This window comes from Barbatula barbatula (assembly GCF_947034865.1).
Source record: "Barbatula barbatula genome assembly, chromosome: 9".
NCBI lineage: Eukaryota > Metazoa > Chordata > Actinopteri > Cypriniformes > Nemacheilidae > Barbatula > Barbatula barbatula.
The window spans coordinates 5950593-5965259 of NC_136772.1; the positions used below are offsets into that span (position 1 = coordinate 5950593).

The following is a 14667-nucleotide window of genomic DNA, read 5'->3' on the forward strand; positions in this document are numbered from 1 at the left end:
GGCTTACTCGTCTCAACCTGTTTTAGTATCAAGTTTGATAAGACCAGGCTTTTTGGAAAAGAAGAAAGTTTATTTTAACACCGTTATCTATTTGCATGAATTCTTCTTCTGGCCAATATGTAATGTGCTGTAAGAGCAGGCCAGTTTTAAGCACACTTGACCACAGCAAGAGATGAAGTGTGCTTCTACACATGTTTGAGTTTGTGGAGTAGAGGAACCATTAGTTCTTTGTCCTCCTTGAACAATGGTTTTTATTCTTCCTTTCTAATGCACTTCCGTATACTAAAAATACAAAACCCATTAACACTCTTAGTTGAATGGATGCTTTATTTTGTCTCTATTTGCCATTTCTGGGGCACTAAGTATTTAAATGATTTTCAGATAGCAACACTGAAAATGTACAGGTAAGTCTTATCTTTGTCTCTTTGAAAACAGCATTATGTAGTTTTGTAACATATATCTGATAAAGAGTGGTGGGCATTGTATCACTTGCATAGAAGATCAGTCAACATCAGTTTTTTGTGAGATTACTACCGTCACAAGAACTGATTTTCATTTCGGTGGTTTTAATGCAATGAATATTCCAAAACCTTTTTAGTCATCCTAGATAAACGACTGATAAGAATTATACATTTAACTTGTTATTTTAACTATAAATAACTTGGCTAAACAATTGTTCCCAGCAAATTGCAATATGTTTGCTTGAATATGTACAGTATAGCCCACTTCAGAAAACATAAACAATGCTGGTCCCACTCTGGTCGAGAAGAACTTCCTGTTTCAGTTCTTAAACACAACACAAATGTTTGAACAAAACAAAACCAACAGAAAATGTATAACCAAATCAAAACGAATTTTCAACGAATATCCTTAAGATTTAATTAATGTGTCAGATGAAAAAATAATACTATTAAACAGGAAGTGCTTCTGGACCAGTGTTTACATCTTGCGAAGTGGTCTATAGATTAATAGACCTTAATTAATAGACCCAAATCGCTTATTTGAGAACATCTCCAACATTTGCGAGGGAGAGACTATCACTTTTACGTTTAACACCATTCAAATAAAAAAGTTGTAAGATGTTCATTTTGGACTCACCATCAGGGGGGCTCAGTCCTCTGGCAGCGGATATCATGGAGAGAGTTGGGCTGGTGTGCACAGACCGCAGATAGTGCTCCATGTGTGGATTAATGTACGGGTGTGAAGGATTGAATGGAGACTCTCCTGTAGCCGCAGTGTGAGGTGACAGTTGGATCAGAGAAATATCTGAGATAACTGGACTTCCAGCTAATCCATGAGGTCTAGCAAAGACAACAAGATAAATACTTTAGCATAAGCGGATTATACGAGGACAAGTTGATTATCTCATAGCCGGACATGTTTTTTGTTTACATTCTTTTGTAAATACGGTGTAATCTTTTACATAACTGGACCTAAGCAAACTACATAACATTAAACGAGTTCTCCTGTGTCACCCAATACTGCATTGTTTTATGAAAAAAAATCCAGTACAGTTATTAAATAAAGATTCACAAAATCAAAACACGAATTTACAACTTCATTATGTAATTGAGACCTATAGACAAATCTAGACGGTCACATTTAGGTAATTTGTCCATTTCAAGCCTTCATAGTAAGAGAAATACCTATCTTGATATATTCTCGATGTGTTACATCAATATTTGTATGAACAACTCATCCTTCAAAGCAATTATCAGGTGTTTTTTCATTCGAAATAGCAGATTTTCTTTCTTCAGGGTAGGGTAACATGGAACAGTAAATTGAGGTCAAAAGCTATTATTTACCAGCCAGGTTCAGGCGCCAAAGTCTGTCGCAGACCCCTACTGTAAAACTGGTCACGTTCTTTATTTCAGGATATTTCAGTTTCTTCTCTCTTTACGCCCGAGGTGCTAAACAAGTTGAGACACTGTAGTACATGACTACTTGTAACGTCTGGGTGGGATGCGTTTCAAACCGACACACAAGCCTCCAAGTGTCGTGATGAGACGTTTAAAACTTCCCACCCATTTCTCTGTTGCTGTTTGAAGATGCTGATGTGTAAAACAAGATGATGGGGCAGGAGTTCACAGATAGCCCACAGGTCAGGGTGAGGACATAAATGTGTCACGACTTGGCAGGTATCTACGTCGCCTGCGCGCCAGTCCAAACACCAGGAGGCAATTCTAACTCACTGTCTGAAAGTAGAGCTCTTTGAAGAGATGCATGTGTATGGTTCTAGCACTACCTTGCTTAAGTACCTGTTAAGGTTTTGAACACCTGGTCCAGAGGAAGTTCAGAACCTGTCCTTACAGATCGGTCATTAGCTCTGCAGTTGAGTCCAAGAGAAACCCTTAAATGGTGCGCTCCATGGTTTTAAATAAAACAGACCCATAGCTTCATTTATTTCTCTTTACAGGAACAGGAAATGACCATGATTATGAATCAGAGTCAGCATTTCACACGGGTGTTCTGAGGTTGTGGGGAGGAGTGGTAGATTCTCTAGCAGCACATTAATTGCATAAAAGAAACTGTACTTAATAAAGAACAGACTTTACTCAAATGAAATGAGGCGGATTCTTTGATGGAAGTGTTATTTCGATTTTTTAACTCCTGAGAAAAAGGTTTATAGCTAAAAGTTGCATTTTGAATTGTGTAAAACTTTATGGAAACATGCATGACAGAAAATAAACAAGAAATAGTTACAATTTTACACTTCTTTTTAGGTCACTAATAGAATTAGACAGCTTGAGACATTTTAAAGCTACAATCCATCAATTTGTTGGTTAAAAATAAAAGTTTAAACAAAAAATAAGATGATGATTTGTTCTTATAAAGTTCTATCTGCATTTTCAGCAGTTTTGAGATATAGAGCTGCAAAGATTTTGCATTCCATTCGACAATTTACATGAAGAAAAAAACATTACAATGAAAATAAATTGTTACAGAATATGAATATGTGAATAACTCAATTTTGAAAAATTTCTGACAGAACCTTATAACTCCAACATAATGAATTATCAGTTTGACATAATTTGAGTTCAACAAATGTAAAGAAAGCTAATTTTAAGTGAAACAATGTAACCTGCAATTGTATGTTTCAAAAGGAGATGACGAAAAAGAAAAAAAGAAAGAAATAAGTTAAACTAAAGTACCACTACAAAAAATATGTTAACAAAATACTATTTATTTATTAATTTTCAAGATAAAAAAAGTATGAATAAATTGTATGCTGAAAAGAAAAATTTGTAATAAAACAAATTTGAATTATTAAACGCTTTTATAAATAATATGCACTATAGATATTTAGATTATATTTAGAATTCTTAAAGGGGAGACATAACAAAATTTCCCCATGTTTTACTCACCCTCAAGGCATACTGACTGAATATGACTTTCTTCTTGAAGAATATTGCAGTCGGAGCGGTAATACCATGTATCCTTTTACTTCCAAGCAGTAAAACATCAAGTTCACGCGCAGCCGAGGGATAACGGAAGTTAGACATTAACGTTAATAGCGCTGTCAATATGGATATTTTTTTCAAACAAACATATCGATTCGTTTCAGAAGACCTTTGATAAGACCACAGAGCCGTGTCGAGCAGTTCGTGATGGATGGATGCACTTTTTAGAGCTTCAAAAAAATGCCCCCATTCACTCCCATTCTACCTCTTGGAAGAAAAATTGTACGTGGTATTAAAACTCCGACTTACTCTTCAAGAAGTCATATTCAGTCTAGATGCCTTGAGGGTGAGTAAAACATGGGAAAACTTGTTTTGAAAAATCCCTTCAAACCACCCTAAGTTTGGTTATGTGGTCAGACTGGTCCTGTCGACTGGTTTTATTGGCCAGAAAAGGTAGACCCACTAGATCAGTTCAAACCAACTGTTTTTTTCCAGAAGCAATAAATATGTGCATTTATCTCAAGTGTATAAACTGCTTTTTGTAACTGCTTAACAACATTCAAGCAGGGCCCACAGTGGCTATCTGAATGACGGGTATCAGATGCATTATGCTTGGCACAGTCCGACTTCATCTCAGCCTCCAATTTATACCCTCTCTGTTCAGAGGCCAACCAGCACCCAGCCCGAGTCGTGCTCCTATTCCAGTAAACGCCTGCAGACTACCAGGATTGACCAGTTGCCAACTTTCTGCCATCAGCCTCCATGAAAGCACAGCCATAAAGACCTCTCTGTTCTTGAGGAGCTGAGAGAAAACAGACGCGGTACACACAAAACACCAAAACCTAGCCTTAACTTGGGGAGTGGTGGATGGCTGGAGCAAGTGCTATGAATTAAATGAAATTGGTGGTAGAGATGTGCTATCTGTGTGGACATCTTAAAGTGATAGAATTTCCATTTTTGGGTGAACTGTCAACATTTACTTACCCTCTTGTCATTTTAAACCTTTAAGACTTTCTTTCTTCCGCAGAACTCAAAAGAAGAGATTTTGAAGAAAGTTGGTAACTGAACAGCACTGGACGCCCTTCACTTCTTTCAAAACCAATGCAAGTGAATGGGGTCCAGTTAGCAACACTTGTCAAAATATCTTCTTTTTTGTTCTGCGGTAGTCCATGAAATGACAACAGGGTGAGTAAATGATACGATTTTCTGATATAAAGCAGACCAGTCACAGCAAAATACTTTTTTATTTTTATTCCCTGTAAGGCGAAGATTGAATTATAATAAATATTTATGGTTTTTAACTCCATAATGGCATTACGATGGGAAAATAATTCAACACAATAAGAAACAACTCTTAAATACACATAAACACACATTAACACTGCTTTGAGTGCATTCCCACATTTCCCAATGTTTGCCAGACAGTCCAAAATGAGACAACATGTCAACGCACAAGTAAATGAAGAAAACTGCCAAGGCCGTTTGAACCTTCAATAACAAACCATAATTTACAACTTGTCATGTCAGGGGAAGAAAAAGTAGGCCCCTATTGACAAGAATGATAACTAAAGTCTCGTTGTCACGCCCTCTCTCTGACATGATGGTACTTGAACGGTTAAAAGAGACCTTAGTCATAGACAGAGCATGTCATGGTGCATTTACAGTGCTTCTCCTTAATTGCTACCTGTCATTTAACCAGGTTTCCATCACTGCACCATGGGTGGTACCTGCCCATAGTAACACAATGGACGTCTTCATTTGCCACTTTCATGTGTCTTCATCTATATTACAGGAAGAGTCACAGACAGCTCGGTTACACTGATGATATCAGGGAACAAAAATGTGTCAAAAGTACCTTTACTGCTGTCCTAAGTGTCTTAACTATTGTGTTGTGAGCAAATTGGGAACCTTCGTAAAAGACACGCAGATGAGATTATGTGAACTTGATATTTAGATGTAAAGAAATAGCCTATTCTATAGTAACTTGACTAAAGTTGAACTGAAAGCATCCGAGGCATGCTGTCCATTAGCACAGAATATAAAGTTATTTTGTTGGCACTTGCGTAAATTATTCAGCAAAAATAATATTTAATCATTGAGGTTGATTATATCGTTTGTTTAAGGTGGGACTATATTAAAATAAAAAGTATACTGGTGGTACATTGAACCTGTATTCCCTGCTGATTTGAGAGGGAATATCAGTATCTGGTCAGATTTGATAAATCACATCTAATTCCATAGAGACACAGAAACTCAACGCATGTTGTCGAACTGCTACCTTTCTGTGCAGTATTCCTGAATACCCGAACACCGCATTAAGAGTAAACTTATATGCACAGATATATGCACAAAACAAACAAATTATGAGTTATCTGTAACATCTCTTTTTTTCAGTTATATTCTAGGGCTTTTTATGCCTGTAATCAGACAGTTGAGAATAGACAGGAAGTCATTGGGAGAAAACAGGGGAGCAAGATCGGCAAAGGCCGCACCACACAGCGTACAAACCACAAGGCTATCTGTGCCAACTAATAGGGATGTACCGAATGTTTGGCAACCGAAAATATTCGTCCGAAAAAAGCATGTTTAGTCGAATAAGGGTAATGGCCGAAAACATGACGTGTGATATGATCAAGCACCATCAACCAGCGCAGAGAGAGAGAACTTGTTGCGCTGGAGTTAATTTTTAAATTTAAGCATCTTTACCGGTCTGTAACTTGTGTACTGGAGCGGGCGGTCTGACAGTAGCCCCCCGCTCACGACATCCTTTGACATCATACAGTGGTCGCGTGCACATAATTCCATGTAACGTTACTAAACAACTTGTCAAAGTGCGTTCTGTGCATCCCGGCCGCGATTGCAGATACTGTTGATATACAGAAACATTCTTCAAAATATATTTTTTAGCAGAAAGACTGCAGCTCCACACCTCCATTTTATAACAATGTTCCATGTCCACCCACAAATGTTACTTTCTCTTAATATTCTGTTCAACACAATTAGGTGAATTGGGAACAGGCACTGTACAGGACAGCTGAATCTAGGTTTTGATGAATTAGGGGACCTCTGTCAAGGCTGAGTCCCATAAATCAAAGGAACTAGAGAAGGCAGGAGTTCACTTTCTCTATCTGTTATAGCTCGTGTGATAAATCGTTCTTCTGTCACTTGGTGAACAGTATGTATTGCTATCAAATCTGTACATTTACATGCAAATGCACAGTGACTACCCTACATATAGCAGAAACACAGTACGAGCAGGAAAAAGTTCCGTCCAGTTCCCTGTTACATGTCTTGTAATTTGGTCACTGATATGTCTATTTGGTCCAAAAAAGTATTTGGTTTGCCAAATTAGTCAAAAAGCATTTAACTCTAAAAGAGAATTATGGTGAGACAGTTTAACCCAATTTTCTTAAATATGTTAGTCTTTGTATACATTGAACCAAAGTTCTCTTTGAACCCGTTTCATATTTTATAAGTGTTAACTCACCTCAATCCAGACTTCATATATTAAGAACTGTCCAACTGTGATCACTCACAACTAATACCAGATGGAAATGGGTCTGTTTTCCAAAATATGTCAGATTCGAAGAAGCCGTTACATCACCATTCTGTCAGCTCTGTACTAAACAGTTATTTTCATTCACGTTTTCATCTGTTTGTGATATGAATCTGCTAAAAGGATTGCAGTCTGTTTCTCACTCGTCGCTTTCAAGCTGTCCAATGGTCTCCCAGACAGAAGACAAGCTGTGCTAGACTGTAACCTGACCATGGCAAACAACAAATCTGTGCAATTGTATTATATGACAACTCTATTCAGATATGAATAGAATAAACCATGATGCTAACACACTTACCCATGCATTGAGTGGAGAGGGTGTGGCTCAAAGTGGTACCTTCCCTCATGGTGGCGCATGTCGATGGGAATTGGGGTGTGGAAGGTGGAGAATAAATGTGGAGCTGTGGGGTCAAGCCAGAAGAACAAAATTTCAGAAATCTAATTTCAACAACAAAGGCATATCAAGTAAGCAATACGAAAAAAACTACAAGATCACAAAATTGTAACAATGAAAATTGTCAAAAGCACTATATAAATAAAGCTGACTTGATTTGACAAAATCAAAAGTGACCAAGTACTGCAGATACTATGAGGGATACCAGGAAATGTTTTTATAGTTTCTATTGCGTTTTTCTTTGTTACTTACATTTTGGTTATGAACTACAGTAGAAATGACAACACTTTTATACATATAGTCACCATTCCAAGGCCACGAAATGCTTGGGAAGCTGCTCAAAAATGTAAATTATAGCCATACTAAGTTAATTTGTTGCAGATTTAATTACATTTGGTTACAATTAGAACTTCAGACTAGAATTTACATATTCAGAGGTAATTGAAAACTGACACGTGCAATTAAAAAAATACACTTTTGCATAATGTTTTTTTTTTCTGGGCCAGTGATGGGAACAACGGCGTCATAAATAAACAGCGTTAGTTTTTTCAGGAACAAGTATTTATTTACACTTCAAAGACTTTTGCCCAGATTTTCCATCTTGACTTGTTGCAGAAAGTCTGTGCCAGTCTGCAGATTCGATCAGTTAGGTTTCTATCTGAAACTTTCAAAAAGTCTGCAAGTGTATGATGTCTCCTTTAAAAAAAATCTGATCAGACTTTAAAAGTCTGCAAGTGAATACCAGCCATTACTATTTCCCCTGTTACAACACCGTAACAGTTTCTGGCAGTAAAATGCAGCACCACAAAATTAGCAGCAGAGACCTTGTACTTTAAAAACGGTCTTCGATCACACTAGCGTTTTCAAGTGATTTCCAAATGATGCGCAAGTGAAACCAAAGCGAAAGTGAAACTATCCTTGCACTCCACTGTTAAACAATAATGGTGATGTAACTCAGTTATTAAATCAATGTGAAGTAACTAGTAATTATAACTTATAACCAAGTAACGTGCCCAACACTGCTCTGGCTTAACAAAAGCCATACAAAACGTGTTCTTCCTGTCATAAAAGATTCATTGCTTAAAGGGGGTCTTGTTAAAAACCAAAACGCTTTCATTAATGACTGGAAGTTACTGATGGTGTTGGTTGTAGAGCTTTGAGTAAACACTAAATAGAGTTCACTGTCTGCATCTTGAAACTTGTGTTTATCTTTACTATTTGCACTAAATGAGCTCCTGAGGCTATATTTGGATCCACTCCACTCTCTTATTCGTGAATCATCACATTTTCGGCTCACTTTAAAGTCTGCATTACGGGCAAAGTGGGGCCAGGTCCTTGGACCCATTCCTTGTTTGCATTAAAATTCTTGTAGGCCAGACGTCAGTGAATCAGTATTGACTCGAGAACAGAAATTATGGGGGTAAAGTTCTCAGATTGTTATCTCTACCTGAGAGGAGCTCAGGGTAGAGCCGGGTAAGGAAAGGGCCACAGGGCCCTATCAGGGGCCCATCAGGAGAAGACCTGTGTGAGTCAGCATACCAAACCTGACACTCTCACAGTCATCACAATGGCTGTCAAGCATGTATTACTTTGAGGACTTAAGAACTTAAAAAGTTGAATAAAAAGAAAATAACCCTGAGGTCTGCTTTACCCAGACCCTTGATTCCTGATGCAAAAAATGTTAACATTTTAAACTCAGAACTGAATAGTAGCTCACTATTTACTAAATACTTGCTAATTAAATACACAGTATACTGCATAAATATGCCACATAAAAAAATAAACGGTAGTTGTTAAATACTTGCTAACTATACTGTATACTGCATACTTATGCCACATTTAATAAGTAAATGAAACCGAAGACTAGTAAGCTACAACGGTGGCCAAGATTGATGTCCAAACTTGGATAACTTTGCCTTTTCTCCAAGTACTTTTGTATTAATGCATAAAAAATGTGTATGCATGTCACTGGCGAGTTTGAAGTATAAACTAAAGGTCGGATTTGAGAAGAATTTAAGAAGGCTTGGCAAACAATTACACATTATGAAGAGGCTAAAATACCAAATATTACCACAACAAAAAAGTAAAACCATGGAATTCTAGTCAATGTGTGTATTATTTTCCATGGGCCTTTTCTTTTCTATGTATTTTTTGTATATTTTAATCAAATAAAACCCTAATTTGTCCCTTTAAAAGTTGAGTGCTTTGCCTATTTTGTACCACGGCATGTACCTCATACTGTATGCACCTAACCAAAGCAAATGTTATACAAATGTAAATATGTTTTTAGAGTCTAATGACTTAACAATGAGTTAAAATAAAGTTGTTTACGCAAATTCATTCATGCATCTCACAGCATTGTGGGATATAGTACGTTTATGTATGAGGTTGCAGTTGATATGAATGTTGGTATTTTCAGTGGAATTAGTCCAGGAGAAAAGATCAACCGCTCAATCTCTTCATCATTCACGCCGGAAAGCGCAAGAGACAGGTAAGATAGCATACCGTCACGGCAACTGCAGTGAGGGATTGATGTGAGGGCTTAAAATCCCTCTTATAAAACTTGAGACGTTAAGGAAAAAGTGACTGCATACTTTTAGGCTGTAGTACTCTGTTTTTCTTGCCAATTAGGTGGACTCCCTTTCCTTGGTGTGTTGAATATTGAGAGGCATTTTTCAAATGTGGGTGTAATAGTCAGAATAAAGAGGGCTTGCGTGAGGACATGCTGGAGAACACGCATGCATTTACATAACATATTCAGCCATGAATGCATCATGCGAGCACTTAAGTAAGATTTTGGAAACTCATGGGACGCATGTGTCTTTAAGAATGATGGGAGCTGCTGGTGAAAAGCGTGCAGGGTCATATAAAATACAGGGACCTCAATGAAAGTCATTTATTACGAAGAGCAATTTTCCAATTTGTCTCTTGCAGCGCTAACGTAATATTCCATATTAAAAGGAGCAGAAATGAATTCTGTCAATATTCACTTGATGTCATGTCGTTCCGAACTCGCCTGCCAATTTCTTTTTCCACAAGACACAAATGTACAATTGTTATTTTCCCCAGTGAGCACATCTACAAATTCTAATATAGAAAATAAAAGCAAACTTAAATTATTGAGAATGTTTTTTATATACAGTTAATGTGAGACTATAAAATATAAATGTCATAATGCAAAATAATAAAAATCACATAATAATCATCGTCTGGATGGCAAGCATTCCAAACAACAACTGAGCAAACATTAATAATCTAGGTTACACTACAACTGACCAGAAGTTGGAAAGGTCTCATGAGATGCACAGAAGCAGGTATAGCCTGAGAGGACTCCTTCCATCATCTAGACAGCTCCATTGTTCCCGAGCCAAAATTACTGAAGTTCAGTGCTATAGAGGGAACACAGGTGTGTGCTTGTATGGCCTGGCTATTGTGTATTATGCTTAAAGCTGGGTCTTAAAGCTGCCAATTGTAACTTCTTAGATGTTTTCTATGATAATAACTTTAAAAAAAAATATATAACCTTGACATGTCAAAGAGTTCACAGGCAAGGTCACAACTGTTATACCCTTAAAAGTCCAGTGTGTGAAATTTAGTGCCATCTATTGGGGAGTTTCCGAATTGCAACCAATGGCTCACTCCACCCCTCCCCTTCGAAGCACTAGGATGGCTGACACAGTATGCAGATAGAAATATCTCATTCTATGGTTATAAAAACATAACGCTTCATTATGTAAGGTTTTTGAACACCTCTGAAGAAATTTTTATGCAATTTAAATAGCATTTGTGTCAACAGATCCTCCAAAAAAATAACACATTGGACCTTTAAATTGTCCTGAATGTGGAAAAATTTGGAAACGGTTTTATCTTACTAGGTGTATTCTAGGGATGCACCGAATTTTTGGCAACCGAAAATAGCAACAAATAGCGCCTTCTTAATGCAGCAAAAATGTCGGCAGTTTGTACAGCATTCTAAAGTGTCAGAGAAAGACATTTCTGAATGGAAGCGTCTTTACCGGTCATTCAGACTGGAGCGGGCGGTCTGACATCCCTTGACATCATACAGTGGTCGCATGTACACAATTCATTTTTATTCGGCTTTGGTTAAGAATTCTCATTTTGGTGCATCCTTAGTGTATTCCATGGGAATAGACACCATGACCCCGGTGTAGCTAGCTGTATGATCTACATGTTTTACAAAAAATGAACACACGCTCACAGTTATACTATGGTTCCTTCATAGGTTGTTTACGTTATCAAAAACGTTATTTGGTCAATCCCCCCTTAATCCTGTCAGAACATCCTGTCAGAACCTGGCGAGGGTGCAGAACCAGCCCTTCATGTTATGTTGCATGATTAGGCTGTTAGTTTGATGTCCTTTTAAAGACAATAACAGGTGGTAGACATTATCATCGGCTACTTAAAGCAGAAGAAAAACCTTCACTTTTCATGTCCTTACGGTGCCGAGAGACAGGCGGCTTTGTACTGAGAGTAGCTCATCTTAAAGGAAGCACTCAAGAACAATAATAATATCCTGAGAGGCCGGGCAGCAGCAGTGTAATTAAAAAAGCTTTTCTGTCTCGCTCGGGGGAATGAGCGTGAGGGAGTCGATTCAGACAGGAAATTCCAACAGAATAGCCTGGCAAAGGGCCTAACTACACAGCACCGCGCAATCCGCTACACACACCACATCCCTAAGCTGTACTGAACCTTGGGAAATCGAAGACAAGCGGTAGCCACCAGTGGGTTCAGACGATTCTGATAACTTACAGTAATGTAACATCAATGTTGAGTGTACACAACAGTTAAACATTCTGGGGAATAAGAGGTTTATCTTTTCAATCCGTTCTGCACCTGGGAAATGTCACACCGCATAACATCCTTATTTAGCCCAGATTGATGTTTTTTCCCAAGGCGTTAGTTGTGGCGGCAGGAGGATTAGGGGTTTAGGAGAGAGCACGAAAACCGCTTCCAGCCTTAAAAAAAAAGTCATTCACTTAATACTTCCTTTTAACACCCATAGGGGTTTTGTAAAATGATATATTTCTTATTAATAGGGGATTTCTGGCAGAGGCCAAGAAGATTATATTATGGCATCCATAGCACTAACAAATTGAAATAAATTTGCCTACATTTGTTTTTTATATTCATTTTGATAACTGGTATCTTAACAAATATACTTGCATATATTATATATATTTCTTCACACAAACTAAAATTAAAACTATCAGCAAAACTGATGTACGTTGGTGCATCATCCTTTATATAATAATCACTATGTGGGGCAATCTTGTTTTTTCAAACAGAAAAATCTTAACAGGTTTTAATAATGCATGACCAAATATGACATGTGCGTTCAAGCGATACAGTACATTTTATATATCTGTCAATGTGTTCATGGGACTCAGATCTTGTGCACATTTTGTGTTCTGCAGAAGAGAGTCAAACAGGTTTAAAATGACAAGAGGGTGAGTAAATGATCAATTTCATTTTGGGGTAAACTATCCCTTTAACTAACATTTTAATATGATAATAATCCTTCAAACATATAACAATGTTTGTTAAATACATTTGAAGTAAACACAGTAAAACCGAATAAAACATTCAAGTTGATTAATAAAAGTGATCACAAAATGTTTCCAAAAACCCATTTACCTCGCAGAAGACCCAGCAAGGTACTCATGAGGTCATTACAGTTTTCCTATTGCCATTAATAACAGATGTTCAGTTCATAGCAGAACCTTTGTTTACAAAACCCTGTCATAAATACAGTATCCACAGATCCTGAACAGACCTTACGTGCCTTTCCTGTTAGTGTTTACAAAGCAGGACCTCGCTGGCTTCTCACTGGCAATCTAAGGCCATGTGAAACAACTGGCCAAATCTATCCAATCACTCAAATCCTTTCCAGCTCCAGCAAGCTGCCGGCCTACAGAGATCTGAATGTGATTTATTAAACCTGGTTACCGTAATTATCTGGATACTTCCACAGTGTCTCAGTCCTAGGACAACAGCTTTCAGGGCAGTTCTGGCTAAGGGTCACCAGAAAATAACCCCAATGTATAACATCTCGAGAAGAGTCAAGCTGAAACAACAGTTGTAATGTTGGTGTGCGTTCTGCATCAGCATGCTTTTGGGTGATGATGGCACTAACTAAGATTAACTACACTTAAAGACAATTAATCACATGAAGACCTGAATTATCATGAAAGAGTCTATGGCACACATCAAGATTAAGAAAGTACTTCTGCATAAAGAGATCTATTATAGAGAATGTGAAGCTGACGTCACCCCCAATTTTGCATGTTGCAGTTGCTTCGCCATCTTGGGAGGATCATCCTCCACTGCTATTATTGTTTTAATATGTACCGTTACTTTTTTTTGGATATATTAAGAAATTGAAAGTGAAAGAATCATGGGCTTTTCCTGAACGACTCTGCATAATGCTATTGCAGTTTTTAACACAGCAAGACTACTATAAACATTTACATTTACCTACAATAGTTATATTTCCTAATCAAACAAGAAATACAAAACACTGCATTGAACGCACTAGCAGCGATCCTTCCAAGATGGCGCAACATTCAACACAGTGTGAAGTAGTGTTATTAAGTGTTATTCAAAATGGATGGGTTAATCTTACTAAACATTCATATAACATAACTCAGATTCTTTTTATATATTGCTGGGTCACAGCATTGATAACTGTGGTTTTCAAAATGGCACTCAGGCATCCACTTAAGAGCTACTTTGAGCATTTGGTGCTTGCTTGAATTAGTGATTTACAACTCCCCATAGCACAAACATTCCTTTCCAATGCAAACCTCATATTCTCTCAGGTTTGCTCACCGTTTCTGTGATTGAAGGTTTCCAAATACAGGCCCACTATTTGTCCTCCCTTAAGACCTAAAAACGGAAGAGGGAGTTCATTTTAACATCTCCCGGGAACTGTGGCCTCTCTGCATTTTGTGGCGCCCTTTGGCCTCTGTGCTACAGCTGATACAAAGGATGTCCATTAGCACAAAGGATGCATTAACAGCCTTGCAGAAGCTTGGCCGGTGCTGCTTCAGCACTACTGACACACCAAACGGCCTTTTACAACAGAAAATGACGGCAGTGGAGGAAGTTCTCACATTAGGACAAAGCAGGACCTTAAGGGCCACAGTGATTCCTTTGAGGGAATCCCTGCTGGGGTTCACTTGGAGGTGAGACCCTGTTATCAGAGATAAAAACAACAGTGGAAAGTAAAAAGTCAACACATGAAATTCTGAGATGATAGCTCAATCCTTTACGTAAAACTAGCCAAGTACAAATTC

The 14667-nt window shown here is 37.8% G+C and overlaps 1 protein-coding gene across 2 annotated transcripts in view; it reads right to left on the reverse strand.

The window, feature by feature from the left end:
• Positions 1-14667, reverse strand: part of gli2a (GLI family zinc finger 2a) — a 65321-nt gene that overhangs the window by 21594 nt on the left and 29060 nt on the right. For both annotated transcript variants that reach the window (XM_079464785.1, XM_079464786.1), the window contains exons 3-4: positions 7256-7358; positions 1099-1301 (exon numbers count right to left, since the gene is read on the reverse strand). In XM_079464785.1, the coding sequence (XP_079320911.1) occupies positions 1099-1301; positions 7256-7358 (306 nt within the window). The remainder of the gene's footprint in view (positions 1-1098; positions 1302-7255; positions 7359-14667) is intronic.